Raw genomic sequence first — 21046 nt, 5'->3', positions numbered from 1 at the left:
TTTATTTTTTCAGATTCCCTGGATGATGCTCAAAACAGAGCAGGTACTCAACTGGTATTTGTCAAATAAATGAAAAAATGAGAAAAGGACTTCATGAGTTGTATTTATAAGTGGCCTTATAGCATAAACCCTTATATGATTAAGACTATATTATATAACAAAGACTTTTCTAGTTGGCATTCATATTCTTAGTACGTGAACACATATTTAGTAACCGTGTGTGTATGCTAGAAATTATGTTCTTAAGCACACACAAAGATCATAGTTAGCAGTAGCTCTCTCCCTAGGACATGTATCATGAACATATCTAGAATTGCTACATCCTATTTATCCATTAAGCATGAGACAGAACAATTATTTTAAATTCTAGGAAAATATTGCATCAAACACTTTTTTATCAGGTTTATTTTCAGAGAATCAATTCTACGCAGAGAAAATATTACAACAAGAATTCTAAAAAGACTATGACAAGCAGAGGATCTCAGATCCTCGTAGGAAATTTCTGTCTCTTTAAGCATATGTTTTTGGATGTAAATGCTTCATCAAACTTCTAAGGTACATTTTGAGATTAGAAAATTTATATTTTCTGATATCTGGAGAACCTATCTATATTCAGTTGGCATTTCAGTCTGAGCTATTAATACTGATAATCTTACTTTGATTTTCAAGAAACGCTTTAACCATCAACGTTAAGGAACACTGATGATGTTTTGATTCTTAAATTTTCTCTATGGATTCTTAAATCCTGTACCAATGGGCTACATTTTCCAAATGACTTCTAATAAAGACAACTAATAAAGTGTTCTTATCAAAACAGGGGCAAATGTAGCTAAACAAGATAAGATGTGAGGGACTTCTCTTTCAGATACACTCACTTATCGTTCTTATGGTTTATTGCTATATACCGTCTTTTGGATGGAAACCCAGCTTAACATCAGACCTCTACTAAACATTGTGTTAAAAAAAAGTAAAATAAAACAAACTTCTACTCCTGGCTTCAGTGTAGTAACTTCCAGCAGGTCTATGCCCTCATCAAGTAAAGCTAGAAAAGCCAGATAAAACAGAAGAAACAGGGGCGCCTGGGTGGCGCAGTCGGTTAAGCGTCCGACTTCAGCCAGGTCACGATCTTGCGGTCCGTGAGTTCGAGCCCCGCGTCAGGCTCTGGGATGATGGCTCAGAGCCTGGAGCCTGTTTCCGATTCTGTGTCTCCCTCTCTCTCTGCCCCTCCCCCGTTCATGCTCTGTCTCTCTCTGTCCCAAAAATAAATAAATGTTGAAAAAAAAATTTAAAAAAAAAAAAAAAAAAAAAAACAGAAGAAACATCTGTATCAAGGCATCTTATAGCTCTCGAGACTGTTAGGACGTGAGTGGCCAAGATCCTGGAGAGAAAATAACTGTAGAACAAAGAGTGTGCATTCTGTGGATATGTTTTCCCCTTATGGAACTTTCCAGTTATTGGCATGGTGCTATAAACTGAGAATCTGGACATAGTACCTCTGCAAAGAGGCAGAGAAACCAGTAGAGATCTTGGCATTCCCACAGGTATAGAGAGACAAAAGTTAGAGTTTGGATACTGCCAAAGGGATGAGATATTAAGGGGCCATGTATGTAGTGAGAAAGGAGACAGAGGCAAGTAGGCCTATCACTTGGAAGGATTTTCCCCTTTCATTTTCCACAAAGAGCAAGAGGCTAAAGACGTCTGCAACATAAAATGGAAATTCCAGCAATCTTATTGTTCTGAGAAGGGAAAAATAGAATTTGGGATTGCCCAAGGAAGAACAGAACACAGTAAAAACCCAGTTTCTCATTTGGGACCACAGGCGAAGTGCACCCTCAGACTTAGGACAAACCAGAGGTAGGTAGATGGAGCCTTATTAAAACAGCAAAGTCAGTCAGTCTCTGTTGGATGCAGGTGATCTGTTCCACTATGTGTCTAGCCCTCAAGAAAGGTCTTGTTGCCCCAACTGTCAGCCAACAGTCTTTATCTCCTTCAGATTTTGCTCCAACCGCAGAGAGCTGCCTCACCCAAAGGTACACCCTACCCAGAAAGGACCACATCAATGACTGAGATGGGGATGTAAAGAACCAGCTATTTGGGCCTAATATGGAACACCTTTCTCCGATCACATATACTCCAGAGCTTCGCATGGATTTAGCAAGAGACTTTGAAGGGCCTGGATCAAATTTCAATTTCTTCTTCTGCTCAATCCTGTTTACTTTCCCTCCTTTACACAAGTGCTGATGCCTAATGAATATCCTGTACAACAAACTCCATCTCAATGACTGCTTCTGAAAAACTCGACTTGTTTGTGACAGTCTCAGGAGTGATCCAAGAGAGCATGTTGTAACATAGGGTTATTGATCTGGATTACTCACTGCTGTGAAAGTGTTGTCATTCCTGGTAGTTAGGGCAGACATTCCCCGACACAATCAGGGAGTCCAATTGTTAAAACCCTCATCAGAGGTGAATAGGAATAATGTACCTATGCAAAGGAATGCACTGAATGGGGTTTGAGAAGTGAAAAAAAAAAGTAACTATAAGGACAGTGAACTAGATGCCTTACTGCTAAGCATCAATGACCTAGAAAACAATAACTCAAAGCTACAGATAATTGTAACTCATGTGTGAAAGCCAAAAAGCCTCTGCAGTAGCTTAGAAAGAGGCTCTTACAACACCGTAGCTGGAGAGTCTAGAAAACTGAGGACCAAGCCCAAGAATTAATAGAGTGTTCAAGCTCTACTGAAGGATAAGCAGCTAATGAAAGCAGATCTTTTTGGCAATGTAAAGCCTGAATTAGGGAGTTTAGAAAGAAAGAAAGAAAGAAAGAAAGAAAGAAAGAAAGAAAGAAAGAAAGAAAACGAATGCTGACACTTGGAATAAGAACAGCTGGGAATATCCTTCTGATGTCTTACCTCTAGCTGACATTGAGGCTCTACATAAGTAGGAATTGAAGGCTAAGGCAGAGTTGTAAATTGCCAGAGTGTTTAAGTCCTACCACAGTATACACACAGAACCCATTGGAAAAAGGTGGGCGACTTATTGGTTCAAGGCATTTTAAAAAATATCTCTCCAATCAACAGCTCATCACTGAGCTGCTATCTGGGTAAAACTTTCAATGGCCAGACATGACAAAGAATACAAATGTTACAATACAAAGTTAGTTTAGGGAAATCACTAAACAAGTAACTAGTAACAACACCAACTAGTAACAACAACAAATCCTGGGGAGAGGGAAATTTTGATTTGAAGAGTTGTACATTATATTATTTAAAATATCCAATTTTCAACAACAGCAACAAAATATGACAAAGAGACAGGAAAGTGTGACTGATATGTAAGGAAAAAAAACAGTCAATAGAAACTGTCACCAAGGAGGCTCAGATATTGGACTTACAGACAAATAATTTATATCAGCTATGTTAAATATATTCAAAGAATTAGAGAAACCCATTTCAAAAGAACTAAAGTATAATAACAATGTTTCAACAAATAGAGCATTAACAAAGAGATATAAATTAGTTTTTTTCTTAAAAAAAATGAACCAAGTAGAAATTCAGTAGTTGAAAAGTACAACAATAAAATGAAAATTTCACCAGAGATGCTGAACAAGCAGGGTTGTAGGATCGAGCCCATGTTGGGCTTTGCACTGGACATGAAACCTGCTTAAGATTCTTTCTCTCTACCCTTCTCTCCAGCTCACTCTCTCTCTCTCTCTAAAAAAAAATAAATAAATAAAAGAAAAGAAAAAAGAAAAAAAGAAAACAAATAGCACAACAGAAGATGTAGATCCTCTCTTATTAGTAATTACATTAAATGTAAATGAATTGAACACTATAGTCAAAAGGCAAGGATTTGCCTAGTGCATAAAAAACACTATTCAACTCATATTCAGAGACACAAATAGGTTGAAAGTTAAAAAATTAAAAATTTGAGGGGAGACTAGATAGCTCAGTCAGTTAAGCCTCTGACTCTTGATTTGGCTCAGGTCATGATCTCACGGTTCATAAGTTTGAGTCCTGCATTGGGCTCTGCACTGATAGTGCAGAGTCTGCCAGCCTGCCTGGGATTCTCTCTCTCTCTCTCTCTCTCTCTCTCTCTCTCTCTCTGACCCTCTCCCACTCAGGCTCAGTCTTTCTCTCAAAAATTAATAAATAAAAACATTAAAAAAAAGAAAAATTTGAGATGCATACATGCTTACATATATTTTGCTGTTGTTAGATGTAATGTTCTACAGATGGCTAGTACATCAAGTTGGCTTATAATGTTTTTCAATTCTTCTTCCTTATAGATCTTCCACCTAGTTTTTCTATCCACTATTGAAAGGGGAGTATTAACTGTTATCTATTTTTCCCTTTAATTCTATAAGTTTTTGCTTCATATATTTCTGATCTCTGACATTAGGTTATGGCTTCTTGATGCATTGATTCTTGTATCATTTTTAAATGTCTTTCTTTGCTTCCAGTAATAATCTTACTGCAAAGCTATAATAATCAATACAGTGGATACTCACATAAGAATAGACATATCAATAAATGGAATAGAATTGAGATTTCATACATAAACCCATACATCTGTGGCCAATTGATTTTTGACAAGGATACCAAGTCCATTCAATGGGGAAAGAATTGTCTCTTCAATAGTTGGTCCTGAGATAACTGGATGAGGTTAGACCCCTACCTCATACCATATACGAAAATTAATTCAAAATGAATTGATGACCTACATATGAGAGCTAAAATCTTAAAACTCTTAGAAGGAAACAGGAGTAAATATTAGCACCCTTGGGTTAGACTACAACTTTCTAGACATGACATTAAAACCAGAAGTGACAAAAGATAGATAAGTTGAACTTCCTTCAAAGTTAAAAAAAAAACAACTTATGTGCTTCAAAGGACACAACCAAGAAAAGTCACTTGAGGGGTGCCTGGGTGGCTCAGTTAAGCATCCAACTCCTGACTTTGACTCAGGTCATGATCTCATGGTTGTGAAATCCAGCCCTGCATCAGGCTCCATGTTGACAGCGTGGAGCCTGCTTAGGATTCTCTCTCTCCCTCTCTCTCTGCCCCTCTCATGCTTGTGCTCTCTCTAGCTCTTTCTCAAAATAAATAAATAAACATTAAAAAAAAAAAAAGAAAAGTCACTTGAAAATCACTTGGAGAAAAAAAAGAAACAGGAAAATCATTTGAAAAGACACTCCACAGAACATACGAAAATATTTGCAAATAATATATCTGATAATGGGCTTGTATCCAGAGTGGATGAAGAATTCTTACAATTCAACAATTTATTTTATTTTTGTATTATTTTTTTAATGTTTATTCATTTTTGAGAGACAGAGAGAGAGACAGAGCATGAGTGGGGAAGGGGCAGAGAGAGAAGGAGACAGAGAATCCGAAGCAGGCTCCAGGCTCCGAGCTGTCAGCACAGAGCCTGACACAGGGCTCGAACTCACAAACCGGGAGATCATGACCTGAGCCGAAGTCAGGTGCTCAACCGACTGAGCCACCCAGGCACCCCTAATTCAACAATTTAAAGACAAATTACCTAGTTTTAAAATGGACCTCATATTTGAAAATATATTTCTAAAAAGACATACAAATGGCTAACAAGCTCATGAAATGTTGAATTAAGTCCATAATTAGTCATTAGCAACATGTAAAACAAAACCACAATGAAATATCACTTCCTACCCACCAGGATGGTTACAATCAAAAAGGATAAAAAGTGTTGGTGAGGATGCAGAGAAACTGGAACCCTTCTACACTGCTGGAGAGACTGGCATTTCCTCAAAATGTTAAACAGTCATTACTAGTCACAGCAATTCTACTCCAAGATACATACCCAAGGGAATTGAAAACATATACTCACATAAAACTTGCACATGAAAGTCCACTGTAGCATCATCATTCATAATAAACAAAAAGTAGAAACAACCTAAATGTTCCTCAATTAATGTTTGGGTTAAAAAAAAATAGTATAATCGGGTGCCTGGGTGGCTCAGACGGTTAAGCGCCGGACTTCGGTTCAGGTCATGATCTCACAGATTGTGGGTTCAAGCCCCGCGTCAGGCTCTGTGCTGACAGCTCAGAGCCTGGAACCTGCTTCGGTTTCTGTGTCTCCCTCTCTCTGCCCCTCGCCCACTTGCCCTCTGTCTCTCTCTGTCTCTCAAAAATAAATAAAAGCTAAAAAAAAAACGTTTAAATAGTATGTTCATAAAAAGTAATAGTAATTGACAATGAAAATGCATGAAGTACTGATACATACTGCAACATGGATAAACCTTGAAGACTGCCAAATGAAGGCAGCAAATCACCAGAGGTCCCATATCGTCTGACTCCATTTATGCAAAATGGCCAAAATAGGCAAATCCATAGAATCAGAAAGTAGATTAGTGGTTTCCAGGGAGTAGGAGAGGAGAAAATGGCACTACTGATAATGGGTATGGGGTTTCTTTTTTGGGTGATAAAAATATTTTGGAATTAGATGGCTGTGAGGGTTGCACAACTCTCCAAGTATACGAAAAAACAGTTAATTATACATGTTAGAGAGTGAATGTTATGGCATATGCATTATATAATCACTAAATATTATGTTTTTAACATAATATAGAGAAAGTCGTATCATCTCACAAGTGTAGAAAATGCATTTGATAAAATTCAAAAACTACTCATGATTTTCTTTTTTAAGTTTATTCATTTTTTTTTTTAATTTTTTTTTTCAACGTTTATTTATTTTTGGGACAGAGAGAGACAGAGCATGAACAGGGGAGGGGCAGAGAGAGAGGGAGACACAGAATCAGAAACAGGCTCCAGGCTCTGAGCCATCAGCCCAGAGCCCGGCGCGGGGCTCGAACTCCCAGACCGCGAGATCGTGACCTGGCTGAAGTCGGACGCTTAACCGACTGCGCCACCCAGGCGCCCCAAGTTTATTCATTTTTGACAGAGACAGAGTGCGAGCATGAGCTGGGGAGGGGCAGAGAGAGAGGGAGACACAGAATCCGAAGCAGGCTCCAGGCTCTAAGCTGTCAGCACAGAGCCCGACGCGGGGCTCGAATCCATGAACTGTGAGATCATGACCTGGGCCGAAGTTGGATGTTTAACCGACTGAGCTACCCAGGCTCCCCAACTATTCATGATTTAAAAAAAAAAAAAAACCTTAGCAAACCAGAAATAGAAAGGACTTACTTCCTTAATCTGACACAGATATCCATAAAGTCTTTCTGCAAACATTATAATTAAAGGTGAAATATTGAAACCTTTCTCTGACAGAGGAAAAACAGAAAGCACAATGATTAGAAAGGAGAAAATAAACTGCCATTTGTAGATGACATAATGTGTACTTAGAAAATCCAAATGAGAGTTATAAAAATCAATATGTGATTTATTTCTACACAAACAGAAAAAAAATTTTTTTGAGTTTCTATTTACAATGACATCAAAAATATCAAATACCCATGAATAAATCTAAGGGAAGATGTGTAATATCTTTCTGGTTGAAATTACCAAACATTTTTGACAAAATTTAAGGAGTAAGTCATTAAAATACTTAATTAAAGATTATCATAGTATATCATTTTGATGGTTTGGAGGCCTCAATGTTGTAAAGCAATTCTCCCCAGTTTGATTTATGGATTTAATACAATCCCAATTCAAAACAAAACAAAAGAAAACAAAAGGCATTTGTGGCAACTGCAAGGTGATTTGAAAATTTACATAAAATGGAAGGGCCAAGAATAGGCAAACCATCTTTAAGAAGAAAAAGGCTGAAAGACTTACACTATTAAATTTAAAGACTTATTATAAAATTACAGTGGTCCAGACAGAGTGGTATTGGCTTAATTCTATGTCAAATGGAGGGTCTAGATATATATGTACATATAATCAATCACTTGACTGATAACAAAGGTAACATTACAGTGCAGAGGGGAAAGACAGTACTCCAAATAAATAAAGGGCAGTGGGGTCAATTAAATATATGTGCAGGAAAAAAAAAAGTTAATCCATAGCTCACACCATACACAAAAATTAGTTCCAGAATATTTTAGGTATAAACGTTAATACTGAAACAATAAAGCTCCAAGAAGAAAACATGGGGGGTGGGGTGGGGGAAAGCTTCTATGTTTTGATGTAGGCAAAGATGTCTTATATAAGATATCAAAAATGAATCACAAAATAAAGGGTTGATAATATGGACCCATTAAAATTACAACCTTCTATTCCACAATAGACACTAATAAGAAAAGCAAGCCAACCAAGTGGGAGATAGTCACAATACATATTCCCAAGAGTTGACATATCCAGAATGCATAACGAAATGCAAATCAAGAACAAAAAGGGAGACTTCCCAATCAAAGATTGGACAAAATACTTGGACAGACACTTCACAAAAAGGAACATTCACACAACTAAAAGTTTCAGAAAAATCAATCTAACTCATCAGGAAAATGCAACTTAAAACCACAAAAGATCACAGCACCATGAGAATTGCTAAAATGAAAAAGACAGCAACAAGTGCTGGGGAGGATTTGGGGCAACTGCAACTTTTAAACATAGCTGGTAGGAGGATGAATGGGTACAACCACTTTAAAAAACTCTGCTGAATAAACATATGAGCATGTTCAAAGACATGTACAAGAATAGTCACGGCGTCACTATTCATAATAGTTAGAAACAACTCAAACATTTATCAACAACTGAATAGAAAAAATATATTGGGATATAACCATATATTAGAATACTATACAACAATGAGAATGAAGGAACCACAAAGGTGAAAACATAACGAATCTGTCAAACATAATGTTGAGCAAATGAAGCTAGATACAAAAGGAGTCCATCCTGCTCAATTCCAATGACATGAATCTCAAAAGTAGGCAAGCCTATCTAAGATGGCAGAAGTCACCTTAGATTGCTTCTCTTAGAAGAGAGGTTACTTTTGGGTTTCTTTCAGACGACTGAAAGGGGGCTTGAGAGATTTTCTGGGATGCTGGACCTTTTGTGATTTGCTTCTTCCACTTACCTAATATTTTCAAGGTTAATCCGTGTTGTAGCATGTATCAGTACTTCGTGCATTTTTACTGTCAATTACTATTCCACTGTATGAATATACTATTTTTTTAAAAATCCATACATTAGTTGAAAAACATTTGGGTTGTTTCCACTTTTTGGTTACCATAAACAATGCCACTTATGAACATTTATGTATAAGTTTGGTGTGATCTATTTCTTAATCTGGGTGCTGCTTATAAGGATCTGATCACTTTCATAAAATATATTGAAGTATATATTATTTGTATACGTGCTTGTATGAATAGTATTTTTCAATAAAATTTTGTTTAATGAAATGAAACACAGACACCTACATTGCTTTCCTTTCTCCTGTTGTGGTGAGAAGCAAATCCTGCTGACGTTGCTGCTTTCGTTTTGGACTCTAAACTGGGAGCATGTGAGGAAATCCGGCCAGGAGGCATTCACCATCCCTAGGACTGATTCACAGCCCTCTTTTGCAGCCTCACAGAAGGACCTACAGGGCAGGAGTCCATGACTAGAAGGAAAGAAAAGATGAAAATTAATGTTTTTATAGACTACTTCCTGAAATAACAATGAAATTAAAGAAAAGCTGGCCGCCAGTGCTGAGATATCATCTTAATCTATATTTAGTGTAGTCAACAATTTAAATTTCCACATTAAGTCCTAAAACAAGGATTTCAGCCACCCTATTATCATGATTCTAGGGACAAGAAGCTAGTTCCATAACATATCAGCTCACTATCTCTTGTAGAAGTATTTATCCCAAATGATTTTTTCCCCTCAATTTCGTGTGCTGAAGTAAAACTGTCAAAAAAAAAAAAAAAAAAGGAGCTCTAGTTAATCTCAAATGGAGTAAGTTAACATAGAAATGAAGGCCCCAAATTGGAAAAGCAGAAGTAGGTCACAAAATAGGTTAATCTCATTTCTTCATCTTCCCTTTGAGAAATTAAAAGTATCTTTGAGAGGCAGACAGAAAGCTGTGCCTTAACCTCCACAGCCTCCCCAGAAAAAAAGCAGAGACAAGTGAAAACTCAGTTATTTGTCTACAGTAAGAAACTATTTATCTTCGGTTTTGAAAGTTATTTATCTTCTCAGATTTCTCTTTTATCTTTGGCAAAACAGAAAAATGCAAACAACTGTCTGCTGTTGGTAAGGGTAATGATGCTCTGGGAGCCTGTCTCTACTCAACCGCCAGGCAATCGAACACTTCTGGATCAGAATGCTACAACACGAAGGCCAGGGACTTGTTCCCTTCCAGACACAGGTGGCATTTCCTACTTTGCAGCAATAAAATGTATCTATCTCTCACCCTGGCTGGTGATCAGGCTAAGCCATTTCAAGTGGTTTCAAGGAAACTGGGGAAAAAAATATACACGTCAGTCAAGGCAAAGCACACACTGTGACAACCTTAAACAATATCTGGTTCAAACCCTTATTGGAGATGGGCCTAAGAAGATTCTGGGACACGCTCAAGAGCACAATCTTCTTAATGGCAGAAGCGGGAAGAGAATCCAGGTGTTTGAAATTTCAGTTCATGCTCTATCTACTCTTCCATATTGTCTATTCTCACATAAGGATGGAATAATTCAGCTTTAAAAATCCTTTGATGAAACAAGAACATTAAAATTCCCCATTGATACTTCTATGGATTGCAGAAACATAATGGGATGTACCAGCCACTGACAGAGTGATAGAGTCTGATAGAATCTATAAAAGAATCTCGGGAGAGAGATCTTATTATATATAAAAATATGGGGGCACCTGGGTGGCTCAGTCAGTTGAGTGTCCAACTCTTGATTTTTGGCTCAGGTCATGATATCACGGTTGGTTCGTGAGTTCAAGACCCATTTTGGATTCTGTGCTAACAGCACGGAGCCTACTTGGAATTCTCCCTCACTCTCTGACCCTCCCTTGCTCAAACTCTGTCTCCCCCCAAATAAATAAACTTTAAAAAGAACAATAAAAGTATGGAAACAGGGTCCTCAACAATCACACTCAGATGCAAATGCTTTTGGCCTTCCTCTCAGGAATTTGTCTTAAAACTGAGTATCTTTTAGGGGCGCCTGGGTGGCTCAGTCAGTTAAGCCTCCGACTTCAGCTCAGGTCACGATCTCACGGTCCGTGAGTTCGAGCCCCGCGTCGGGCTCTGGGCTGATGGCTCAGAGCCTGGAGCCTGCTTCTGATTCTGTGTCTCCCTCTCTCTCTGCCCCTCCCCCATTCATGCTCTGTCTCTCTCTGTCTCAAAAATAAACGTTAAAAAAAAAAATAAAAAATAAAAAACTGAGTATCTTTTAGAATCCTGATCTCCATATAATTATCTACCTACATTAAAATGTAACTAAATTTATTAATGAAGATGCAGAAAGAGAGGTTTTGCATTTGAAAGATTAGGTTTCGGACATAAAATTATGAATCAGTTCAGGCAAGTTTCTTGGTATAAAGAAGACACTTGACTGCCATTGTGAAATACATTAGATGTTTATAGGACTTGAGAAAGCATCACTTAAATAGCATTTTAAAATCATATTCCAGAGAAGTTAGAGACTGTATTTTCTCAAATAAAACCAAAGGACATGGTTGAGGAAATCTGGAAAACACAGAATTCTTACGCGATTCCTTTGCGACACTTTGCTAGGTTCTAAGTGCTTCATGTGCATTAACTCATTCATTTCTCATTATGGCCCTAAATATACAAATAAAAAAGTTGAAGCACAGGAAAAATAAGAAGAGACTTGCCCAAGATCACTGAGGTAGTGAGTGTCAGAGCCAAGATTCAGACCCAGGCAGACTGATCCCAGGACACGCTCAGTTAAACTCTATTTATGTGAGTCTATACTTCAAGAACGCATGTTCCAAAAGCACCACTCAAGGTTAGTTCAAAACTTGATACAGGCTCCAGACCACCACAATAAAGTGAAGTCACAACAAAGCAAATCAAATGCATTTTTTGGTTTCCCATTGCATTTATAAAAGTTATGTTAACACTACACTATAGTCTATTCGGTGTGCAACAGCATCATGTCTAAAAAAGTGGTGTCCATACCTTAATTAAAAAAATACTTTATTGCTAAAAAATGCTATTCATCATCTGAGCTTTCAGCGAGTTATAATCTTTCTGCTGGGGTGCAGGGTCTTGCTGCTGACTCATCAGGACCCTGGGGTACAGGGTCCTGCTGCTGGGGTGCAGGTGGTGGTTGCTGAAGGTCGGGGTGGCTGTAGCAATTTCTTAATATAAGACAACAATGCAGTTTGCCTCATCCACGGATTCTTCCTTTCATGAACAATTCCTCTGTAGCACATGATGCTGTGTGATAGCACCTTACCCACAGTAGAACTTTCAAAATTGGAATCAATCTTCTCAAACCTTGCTGCTGCTTTATAAACTAAGCTTATGTAGTATTCTAAATTCTTGTTGTCATTTCAATAATTTTCGCAGCATCTTCCCAGGAGTAGATTCCAACTCCAGATACCACTTTCTTTGCTCATCCATAAGAAGCAGCCCGTCATCTGTTCATGTTTTGTCCTGAGATTGCAGCAATTCGGTCACATCGTCAAGCCCCACTTGTCGTTCTAGTTCTCTTACTATTTCCACCACATTTGCAGTGACTTCCTCCACTGAAGTCCTGAACCCCTCCCAGTTATCCATGAGGCTCGGAATCAACTTCTTCCAAGCTCCTCTTAATGTTAATATTTTGGCCACTTCCCACGAATCACAAATGTCTTTAAGGCATTTGAATGGTTAATCCGATCCAGAAGGTTTTGATTTACTCTTCCCAGATCCATCAAAGGAATCACTATCTATGGCAGCTATAGCCTTACAAAACACATTTCTTAAATAGTAAAGACTTCAAAATTAAAATTACTCCTTGACCCATGGGCTACAGAATGGATGCTGTGTTAACAGGCATGAAAACAACATTAACCTCATTGTTCATCTCCATCAGAGCTCTTGGGTGACTAGGTGCATTGTCAATGAGCAGCAATATTTTGAAAGATTTTTTTTTTTTCTGAGCAGTAGATCTAGTTTAAAATATTCAGTAAATCATAGTTGTAAACAGATGTGCTATTATCCAGGCTTTGCGTTCCATCTATAGAGCACAAGTAGAGTAGATTTGGCATAATTCATAAGGGCTCTAGAGATTTTGGAAGAGTGTAGAAACACTGGCTTCCATTCCAAGTCAACCACTGCCTTAGCCCCTAACAGAGTCAGCCTGTCCTTTAAAGTTTTGAAGCCAGGCCTTGACTTTTCCTCTCTAACTATGAAAGTCCTAGGTGGCATTTTCTTCCAATAGAACGCTGTTTCATTTATGCTGAAAATCTGTTGTTTAGTGCAGCCACCTTCATTAAGTACCTGACCTAGATCTCTGGGTAACTTGCTGCAGCTTCTACGTCAGCACTTGCTGCCTCCCCTTGCACCTTTATGTTCTAGAGATGGCTTCTTTTCTTAAACCTCATGAACCAACTTCTGCTAACCTCGCCCTTTTCTTTTGCAGCTTTTCCACTTCTCTCAGCCTTCACAGAATTGAAGAGAGTTAGGGCCTTGCTCTGGGTGAGGCTTTGGCTCACGGGAATGTTGTGGCTGGTTTGATCTTCTATCCAGACCTCTCAAACTTTCTCCCTATCAGCAACAAGGCTGTTTAGCTTTCTTATCATTCATGTGTTCACTGGAGTGGCACTTTTAATTTCCTTAGCACTTTTCCTTTGCATTCACAATTTGGGTGTTTCGCACAAGAGGCCTAGCTTTCGGCCTCTCTTAGCTTTTGCTACACCTTCCTCACTGAGCTTAATCATTTCTAGCTTTTGATTTCACGTGAGACACATGGCTCTTCCTTTCACTTGAACACTTACAGGTCATTGTAGGGTTATTCATGGGCCTGATTTTAATATTGTTGCATCTCATGGAAAAGGGAGAACTGAGGAGAGGGAGAGAGACAGGGGAATGGCCAGCTTGTGGAGCAGTCAGAACCCACACAACACTTACTAAGTCCGTTCTCTTATATGGGTGTGGCTCATGACCCTCGAAAACAAATACAATAGTACATCAAAGATCACTGATCACAGATCATCATAACAAATATAGTAACAATAAAAAAATGTGAAATACTTCAAGAATTACCAAATGTGACATAGAGACATGAAGTGAGCAAATGCTGTTGGAAAAATGGCGCTGATAGACTTGCTCAACACAGAGTTGCCACAAATCTCCAATTTGCAAAACATGAAACATCTGTGAAGCACAATAATGGAAAGTGCAATTAAACAAGGTATGCTTGTATACACTTTGAGTGGACCAGCCGTATACACGGGGTTGGGCTCTCCCTTCACTCCACAAACTCCTAGTTAACTTGCAATGAATCGGTATTTGCCCAAGGGGCTAAGGAACACAAAGGAAGGGTAAAGTGATTTCTCTTTCTTTTCCAGGTGTGAGACAGCCCACAGTCATGGTAGAAGCAAGCCAGGCTTGTCTTCAGCATTCTTTCTTTGCCTTCTAGTTCCTGACCTTCCCAGTTTCTGACATGATCCTGGCCACCCTCACTCCAGCGTCCCACTTAGATAACCGCCCCCCCCAGACCATTACTCACTCTTAAACATTTCCTTCCCTTCCTACAATCAAAACTACATTCCTCAAATGATCAGATCCCAATTAGGCTGCCAAAGAAGAAAAGAGATGAAAATAGCACAGAGTAATTCATAATAACCGAGGGACACTTAACCTTCCCAAGGTTTTTGCATCATTAGAAGATGGTTGGAGCAAAGGAATCGCTAGTTGATGGAATGCCAGGTGCCATTTACCAGGGAAACATTCATCCAATAGAGTGGGGTGGGGGAGATCCATGCAAAGCTGTCGAACACGCAGAGCCCAATTCTCTCGAGAGGTTCACGGACTTTTCCTCACTTCTGAGCCCACGTATTTTTGGATGACTCAACATCTATTCTCAGAATCTTGTAGAAGAGCATTAAAATTTCACGCAAGCACCTAGCAGATTGTTTTCATGTTCTAAAGCCGAGTCTTACCTCAGATAAGACCGTTACGGACTCTGATCAAGATCGTTTTCTGTAGGAAAGCATACGTCTACCACTCTAAAACTTCCACACAGCCACTCCTCACTGTCTGATCCTGGGCCAACAATTCACTCACACGAAGGTTCACACTTTCCTCATTCGAAAAGTGAGGGGTTTGGAAGGGCTGGTTTCTCATGGTCCTTTTCCTACTAACATTCTATAAATCAAAATTCATTCTTTAACACAATACTTCTCAGAGGAGCAGTGCTAAACCTACCAGCTTTGCTAAATTTCGAAAGGTAACAGACATTTTTTTTTTTTTCCTTAAGATTTGTTCTGGGAATATATAGAGACATTAAAATACCATTAGGCCTTCCGTTCTAAAAATAGGACTTAAGAAAAATGTCTAGAGTGTTTCCAAATAGCTCTCTTAAGAGGGGTAACCGACAGAGACCTGTTAGAGCAGGACATGTGAAATGGTGATGAGTATTTATAACAAGCAGCCCTTTTAAACCGGGAGCAAAACGAGGAGCCATTTGTTCTTGTTTTGCACGAAATCCAACTGCCTATGAGGGCTTGAAGTATTTGGCTTTTCATCACATGGAACAGTGTGGTGAGACAGGCCACACTATTTTGGATTAGGAGTGTCTATACCCAAGCAGTAAGCAGACTGACATCTGAAAACAGTGCACCGCACAGGCGAAGAGTCAGATTTGGCTATGAGAATACTATTTTAGCACGGGCGATTATTTTAAATTGATGTGGGAAGCACTTGTGTTGTGCCCAAGTCCCTAACACATTTCAACTAAAGTTCAAGCAGAAAACCTGTTGCATCACCTCTGTAACTATTTGTTGAAACACAGACATATAAAGAAATACATAAATAATTCCACTATATAATGATAGTGAAGCTTTTATTTTCACGAGCAGGGACATTCTAAAATAATTTACCTAAAAAATGGGAGATTTTACCAGTATAATTTTTAGTGAATTTATCTACCAAAATTGTTAGCTTTATTTACAGTTTTTTTAATTTTTTTTTACTGTGCCCTTTAACCAACATCTCATGTCTCCCCAAATCTATACAAGTTATTTGCAAAAAAAAAAAAAAAAGTTCTGATAAAGAGATAAATTTTAAAGTTCCTAAACTAGGTCACAAAGTAAGCTTATATAGCTATGGGTTTTAAATTTGACAAATCATTTATTTTTTCAATTTCTTTACTTTGGCCTACTTTTTGACTTACAGACAAGTTATAGGAATATTACAAAAAGTTTCCATATATCCTTCATCCAGGCTCCCCCAAGGCAAACATCTTATATAACTACAGTATAATCATCAGAACCAGAAAATTAATATTGGTACAATACCTTTAACGAAGAACTCTATTCCAATCTTCCCAAGACCTCCATTCGGGATCTCACATTGCATTTTGTTGCCACTTTTTATTTTTGGCAAAGAAACCAACCTTTCAATATATTAGAAGAGCTTAGGATTTAAAACTCTTTTACCATTAAAAAAAAAAAAAAGTCTCCGTGACAGGCAGACTCTGAGATGGTCCCTAATGATCCTCACCTCCTGTTATTCATGCCTGTGTAAGCCCCTCCCTCCCCTTGAGACTCTTCTTGCAACCAATACAAGGTATTGGGATGTCATCCCATCATTACGGTACATAAGATTATGACTTCTCTATTGCTAGCACACTCTTCCTTATTGGATTTGGTGAAGCAAGTTGCCATATTGGGGGGCTCACATGACAAGAACTTAAGAGTGACCTCTGGGGGTGCCTGGGTGGCTCAGCCGGTTGAGCATCCGACTTCAGCTCAGGTTGTGATCTCATGGTTCGTGGGTTCGAGCCCCACGTTGGACCCTGTGCTGACAGTTCAGGACCTGGAGCCTGCTTCTGATTCTGTCTCCCTCTCTCTCTGCTCCTCCCCCACTCATGCTCTGTCTCTCTCTCTCAAAAATAAATAAACATTAAAAAAAAAAATTTAAGAGTGACCTCTGGTCAACAGCCAGCTAGAAATAGGTCATCAGTCCAATAACTCTTGAGGAACTGAAATTCTTCCAATTGTATGATTCAAATAAGACCCCAGCCCTGGCCAATACCTTGATTGTACCCATATGACAGACCCTAAAGCAGAGGATCCAGGTAAGTCATTCCCAGGTTACAGACACCAGAAACTGTGAGATAATAGATGTGTAATGTTTTCTTTCTCTTTCTTTTTTCTTTCTTTCTTTCTTTCTTTCTTTCTTTCTTTCTTTCTGCTGTATTATTAATAAAGTATAAAGATTTCTTTTTTCCAGTAGATTTTATTTTATTTTTTAAATTTATATCCAAATTAGTTAGCATATAGTGCAACAATGATTTCAGGAGTAGATTCCTTAATGCCCCTTACCCATTTAGCCCATTCCCCCTCCCACAACCCCTTCAGTAACCCTCTGTTTGTTCTCCATATTTAAGAGTCTCTTATGTTTGTCCCCTTCCTTGTTTTTATATTATATTTGCTTCCCTTCCCTTCCCTTATGTTCATCAGTTCTGTCTTAGAGTCTTCATATGGTTGAAGTCCTATGATATTTGTCTTTCTCTGACTAATTTCACTTAGCATAATACCCTCCAGTTCCATCCACGTAGTCGCAAATGGCAAGATTTCATTCTTTTTGATTGCTGAGTAATACTCCATTGTGTATATATATATATATACATACATATATACACGTATATATGTGTATCTATACACGTGTATATATATGCATATATATACACGTGTATGTATACGCATATATACATACACGTGTATATATACGCATGTATATATACACGTGTATATATACACGTGTATATACACGTATATATATATGTGTGTATATATATATACACACACACACACATATACACACACACACACACACACATATATATATATATATATATATATATATATATATACACACATACCACATCTTCTTTATCCATTCATCTATCAATGGACATTTGGGCTCTTTCCATTCTTTGGTTATTGTCGATAGTGCTGCTATAAACATGGGGGTGCATGTGTCCTTCAAAACAGCACACCTGTATCCCTTGGATAAATACCTAGTAGTGCAATTGCTGGGTCATAGGGTAGTTCTATTTTTAATTTTTTGAGGAACATCCATACTGTTTTCCAGAGTGGTTGCACCAGCTTGCATTCCCACCAGCAGTGCAAAAGAGATCCTCTTTCTCTGCATCCTTGCCAACATCTGTTTTTGCCTGAGTTGTTAATGTGAGCCATTCTGACAGGTGTAAGGTGGTATCTCATTGTGGTTTTGATTTGTATTTCCCTGATGATGAGTGATGTTGAGCACTTTTTCATGTGTCGGTTGGCCATCTGGATGTCTTCTCTGGAGAAGTGTCTATTCATGTCTTTTGTCCATTTCTTCACTGGATTATTTGTTTTTGGGTGTTGAGTTTGATAAGTTCTTTATAGATTTTGGATACTAACCCTTCATCTGATATGTCATTTGCAAATATCTTCTCCAATTCTGTCAGTTGCCTTTTAGTTTTACTGATTGTTTCCTTTGCCGTGCAGAAGCTTTGTATTATGATGAGGTCCTAATAGTTCATTTTTTGCTTTTGCTTCCCTTGCCTCCGGAGACGTGTTGAGTAAGAAGTTGCTGTGGCCAAGATCAAAGAGGTTTGTGCCTGCTGTATCCTCGAGGATTTTGATGGCTTCCTGTCTTACATTGAGGTCTTTCAACCATTTTGAGTTTGTTATTGTGTATGGTGTAAGAAAGTGGTCCGGGTTCATTCTTCTGCATGTCGCTGTCCAGTTTTCCCAGCACCACTTGCTGAAGAGACTGTTTTTATTCCATTGGCTATTCTTTCCTGCTTGTCAAACATTAGTTGGACATAGGTTTGTGGGTCCATTTCTGGGTTCTCTATTCTGTTCCATTGATCCGAGTGTCTATTTTTGTGCCATAAAGTATAAATATTTCTAATTACATCACCTAGAGACAATTTTATCCAGTACTCTGTTTGGCTGCCAGTCTCTTGTCTCTCTCTTCAACAATGATGAGGTGGATGTACTCTCCACAGGGAAGAGAAATCCATGGTTTATTGTCTTTGCTAATAACAAAAATGTCGGACACAGCCGTGTGGCAAAGCTGTTGCCATTGGCAAATCAGGGTGTTTCTCTCTGTTGGTGATCACACCAACTCTTCCCAGGTTAGCACCCTCTGGTCACCATACATAGATTACCAGTGTCAAACTTTCCAGTCTTTCCAGTCTCCAGTTTCTGAATGGTCATTCACCTTGAGGAGGGGATTAGGATAGCAGATCATGCAAGCATCATGGGTCATCGGATGAGGGATTCCTTTTGTCCCCACAAAACATGCTTCTCACTTTGCATAACCTACATGTGGCTTCCTCAGGTATAATCCAATGAACAGCAAAGCGACTCTTGGTGGCACCCTTGTCTCACATCAGAAGAGAAATAATGGGGAATGTCAGGGTATTTTTTGGTCACATTGGTCTGAAGGTCTTTAAAACCAAGGAAAATTTAGACAGAAATTCTCCCCAGCCTTGTCAATGCTGATGACATCCATAAAAACATCAGGGGAGGTTATATCAGTTCAGACCTTGCCATCAATCTTCATAAAACACTACGTACAGATCTTCTTTTTTTTTTTTTTTTTTTTTTTAATTTTTTTTTTTTCAACATTTATTTATTTTTGGGACAGAGAGAGACAGAGCATGAATGGGGGAGGGGCAGAGAGAGAGGGAGACACAGAATCGGAAACAGGCTCCAGGCTCCGAGCCATCTGGGGCTCGAACTCACGGACCGCGAGATCGTGACCTGGCTGAAGTTGGACGCTTAACCGACTGCACCACCCAGGCGCCCCATCGTACAGATCTTCTTTACTCATCTCCTGTTAGGGCATACTTAAGTCTGTTCCTTAGGAAAATAATAAGAGGGAGACATTCTCTCATTTTATGGGGACCAGTAGATGGGCGAGGGGCAAACATACCGGTCAGTTTATCCAGCATCCAAAGCTTTGGAGCTGCTACACGCTTTCAATGCTTCTTGGGACCATGAGCCATGGCTGTGCTAGGCATGAAAAGAGTTCGGTGTGCGTTGTTTTAAGCTGCTAGATTTGTGGTAATTTGTTATGCAGTAGTATGTAAATAATACACTTTTCTTTGATATATCGCTTGGTCAGAAACTGCTACTGAGTTAGATGTGCCACTCATTGATGAGACTCATACAGTCATTTTTGAAAACCATATTCCTAAATTTTCTGTTAGGGTGAGCTATTCCGTCAACAATGCTCACAGAGTCCTCGTCACAGGCAGCTCCCAGAGCTGCAGACCTTAGCATGAAAAGAATGTTAATGCTGGAAATGTCTTACAAGATAATTGGCTCCTATTTCCCCCTTTTACATTGTGAGGAACATGAAAACTAAAAAAAAAAGAGTTCTCATAGTCAGATAGTATGACTCCAGCCAGGGCTCCAAAATGCATCACCTAGCTGGTCTCTTCTCACAGACGTGAGCCACAGGTAAGTAACATAGGAGTAAACCTACAAATGACACAGGAGCATGATTTCATCACCACTGCTGGAAAACACAAAAACAACAGATGGCTTGTTCTCTCTTTGATGAACCAACCACATCAGCTTCCTATGCCAGCACATTCTGTTGGCCTCAAGAGACCTCATAAGAGGTATGGCTTAGATGGGGTATGACAGAGGTAGGAAAGAGGTTTCCTTGGTTCCCAGCTCCACTAGCTATGGAGATGGAAAAGTGCACAAGAGAATGTTTTATGTCATTGTCCCACATCAGAGGAGAAATAATGGGAAATGTCAGGATGTTTTTTGGTCACATTGGTCTGAAGCTCTTTAAAAACAAAGACCATGTCTGTCTTATTTTTCCTTTGAAATAGCCACGGTTCCAGAGGGAAAGCAAGTAGGATCACTGCAGAGCGTTTAGTGAAAGAGCCACTTAACAAAGGCGCTGGCAGGGTTTAGAAAAATCA

General features: G+C 38.8%; 1 protein-coding gene across 5 annotated transcripts in view; it reads right to left on the bottom strand.

Annotated features, from left to right (window-relative positions):
- Window positions 1-21046, bottom strand: part of CORIN (corin, serine peptidase) — a 256107-nt gene that overhangs the window by 144991 nt on the left and 90070 nt on the right. For all 5 annotated transcript variants that reach the window (XM_086705122.1, XM_086705120.1, XM_086705119.1 and 2 more), the window contains exon 5: window positions 9362-9543. In XM_086705122.1, coding sequence (XP_086561248.1) covers window positions 9362-9543 — 182 coding nt within the window. The remainder of the gene's footprint in view (window positions 1-9361; window positions 9544-21046) is intronic.

The sequence above is a fragment of the Puma concolor genome, chromosome B1 (assembly GCF_028749965.1).
Source record: "Puma concolor isolate L17-30 chromosome B1, mPumCon1.1.hap2, whole genome shotgun sequence".
Classification (NCBI taxonomy): domain Eukaryota; kingdom Metazoa; phylum Chordata; class Mammalia; order Carnivora; family Felidae; genus Puma; species Puma concolor.
This window is presented reverse-complemented; position numbering and strand designations above follow the sequence as displayed.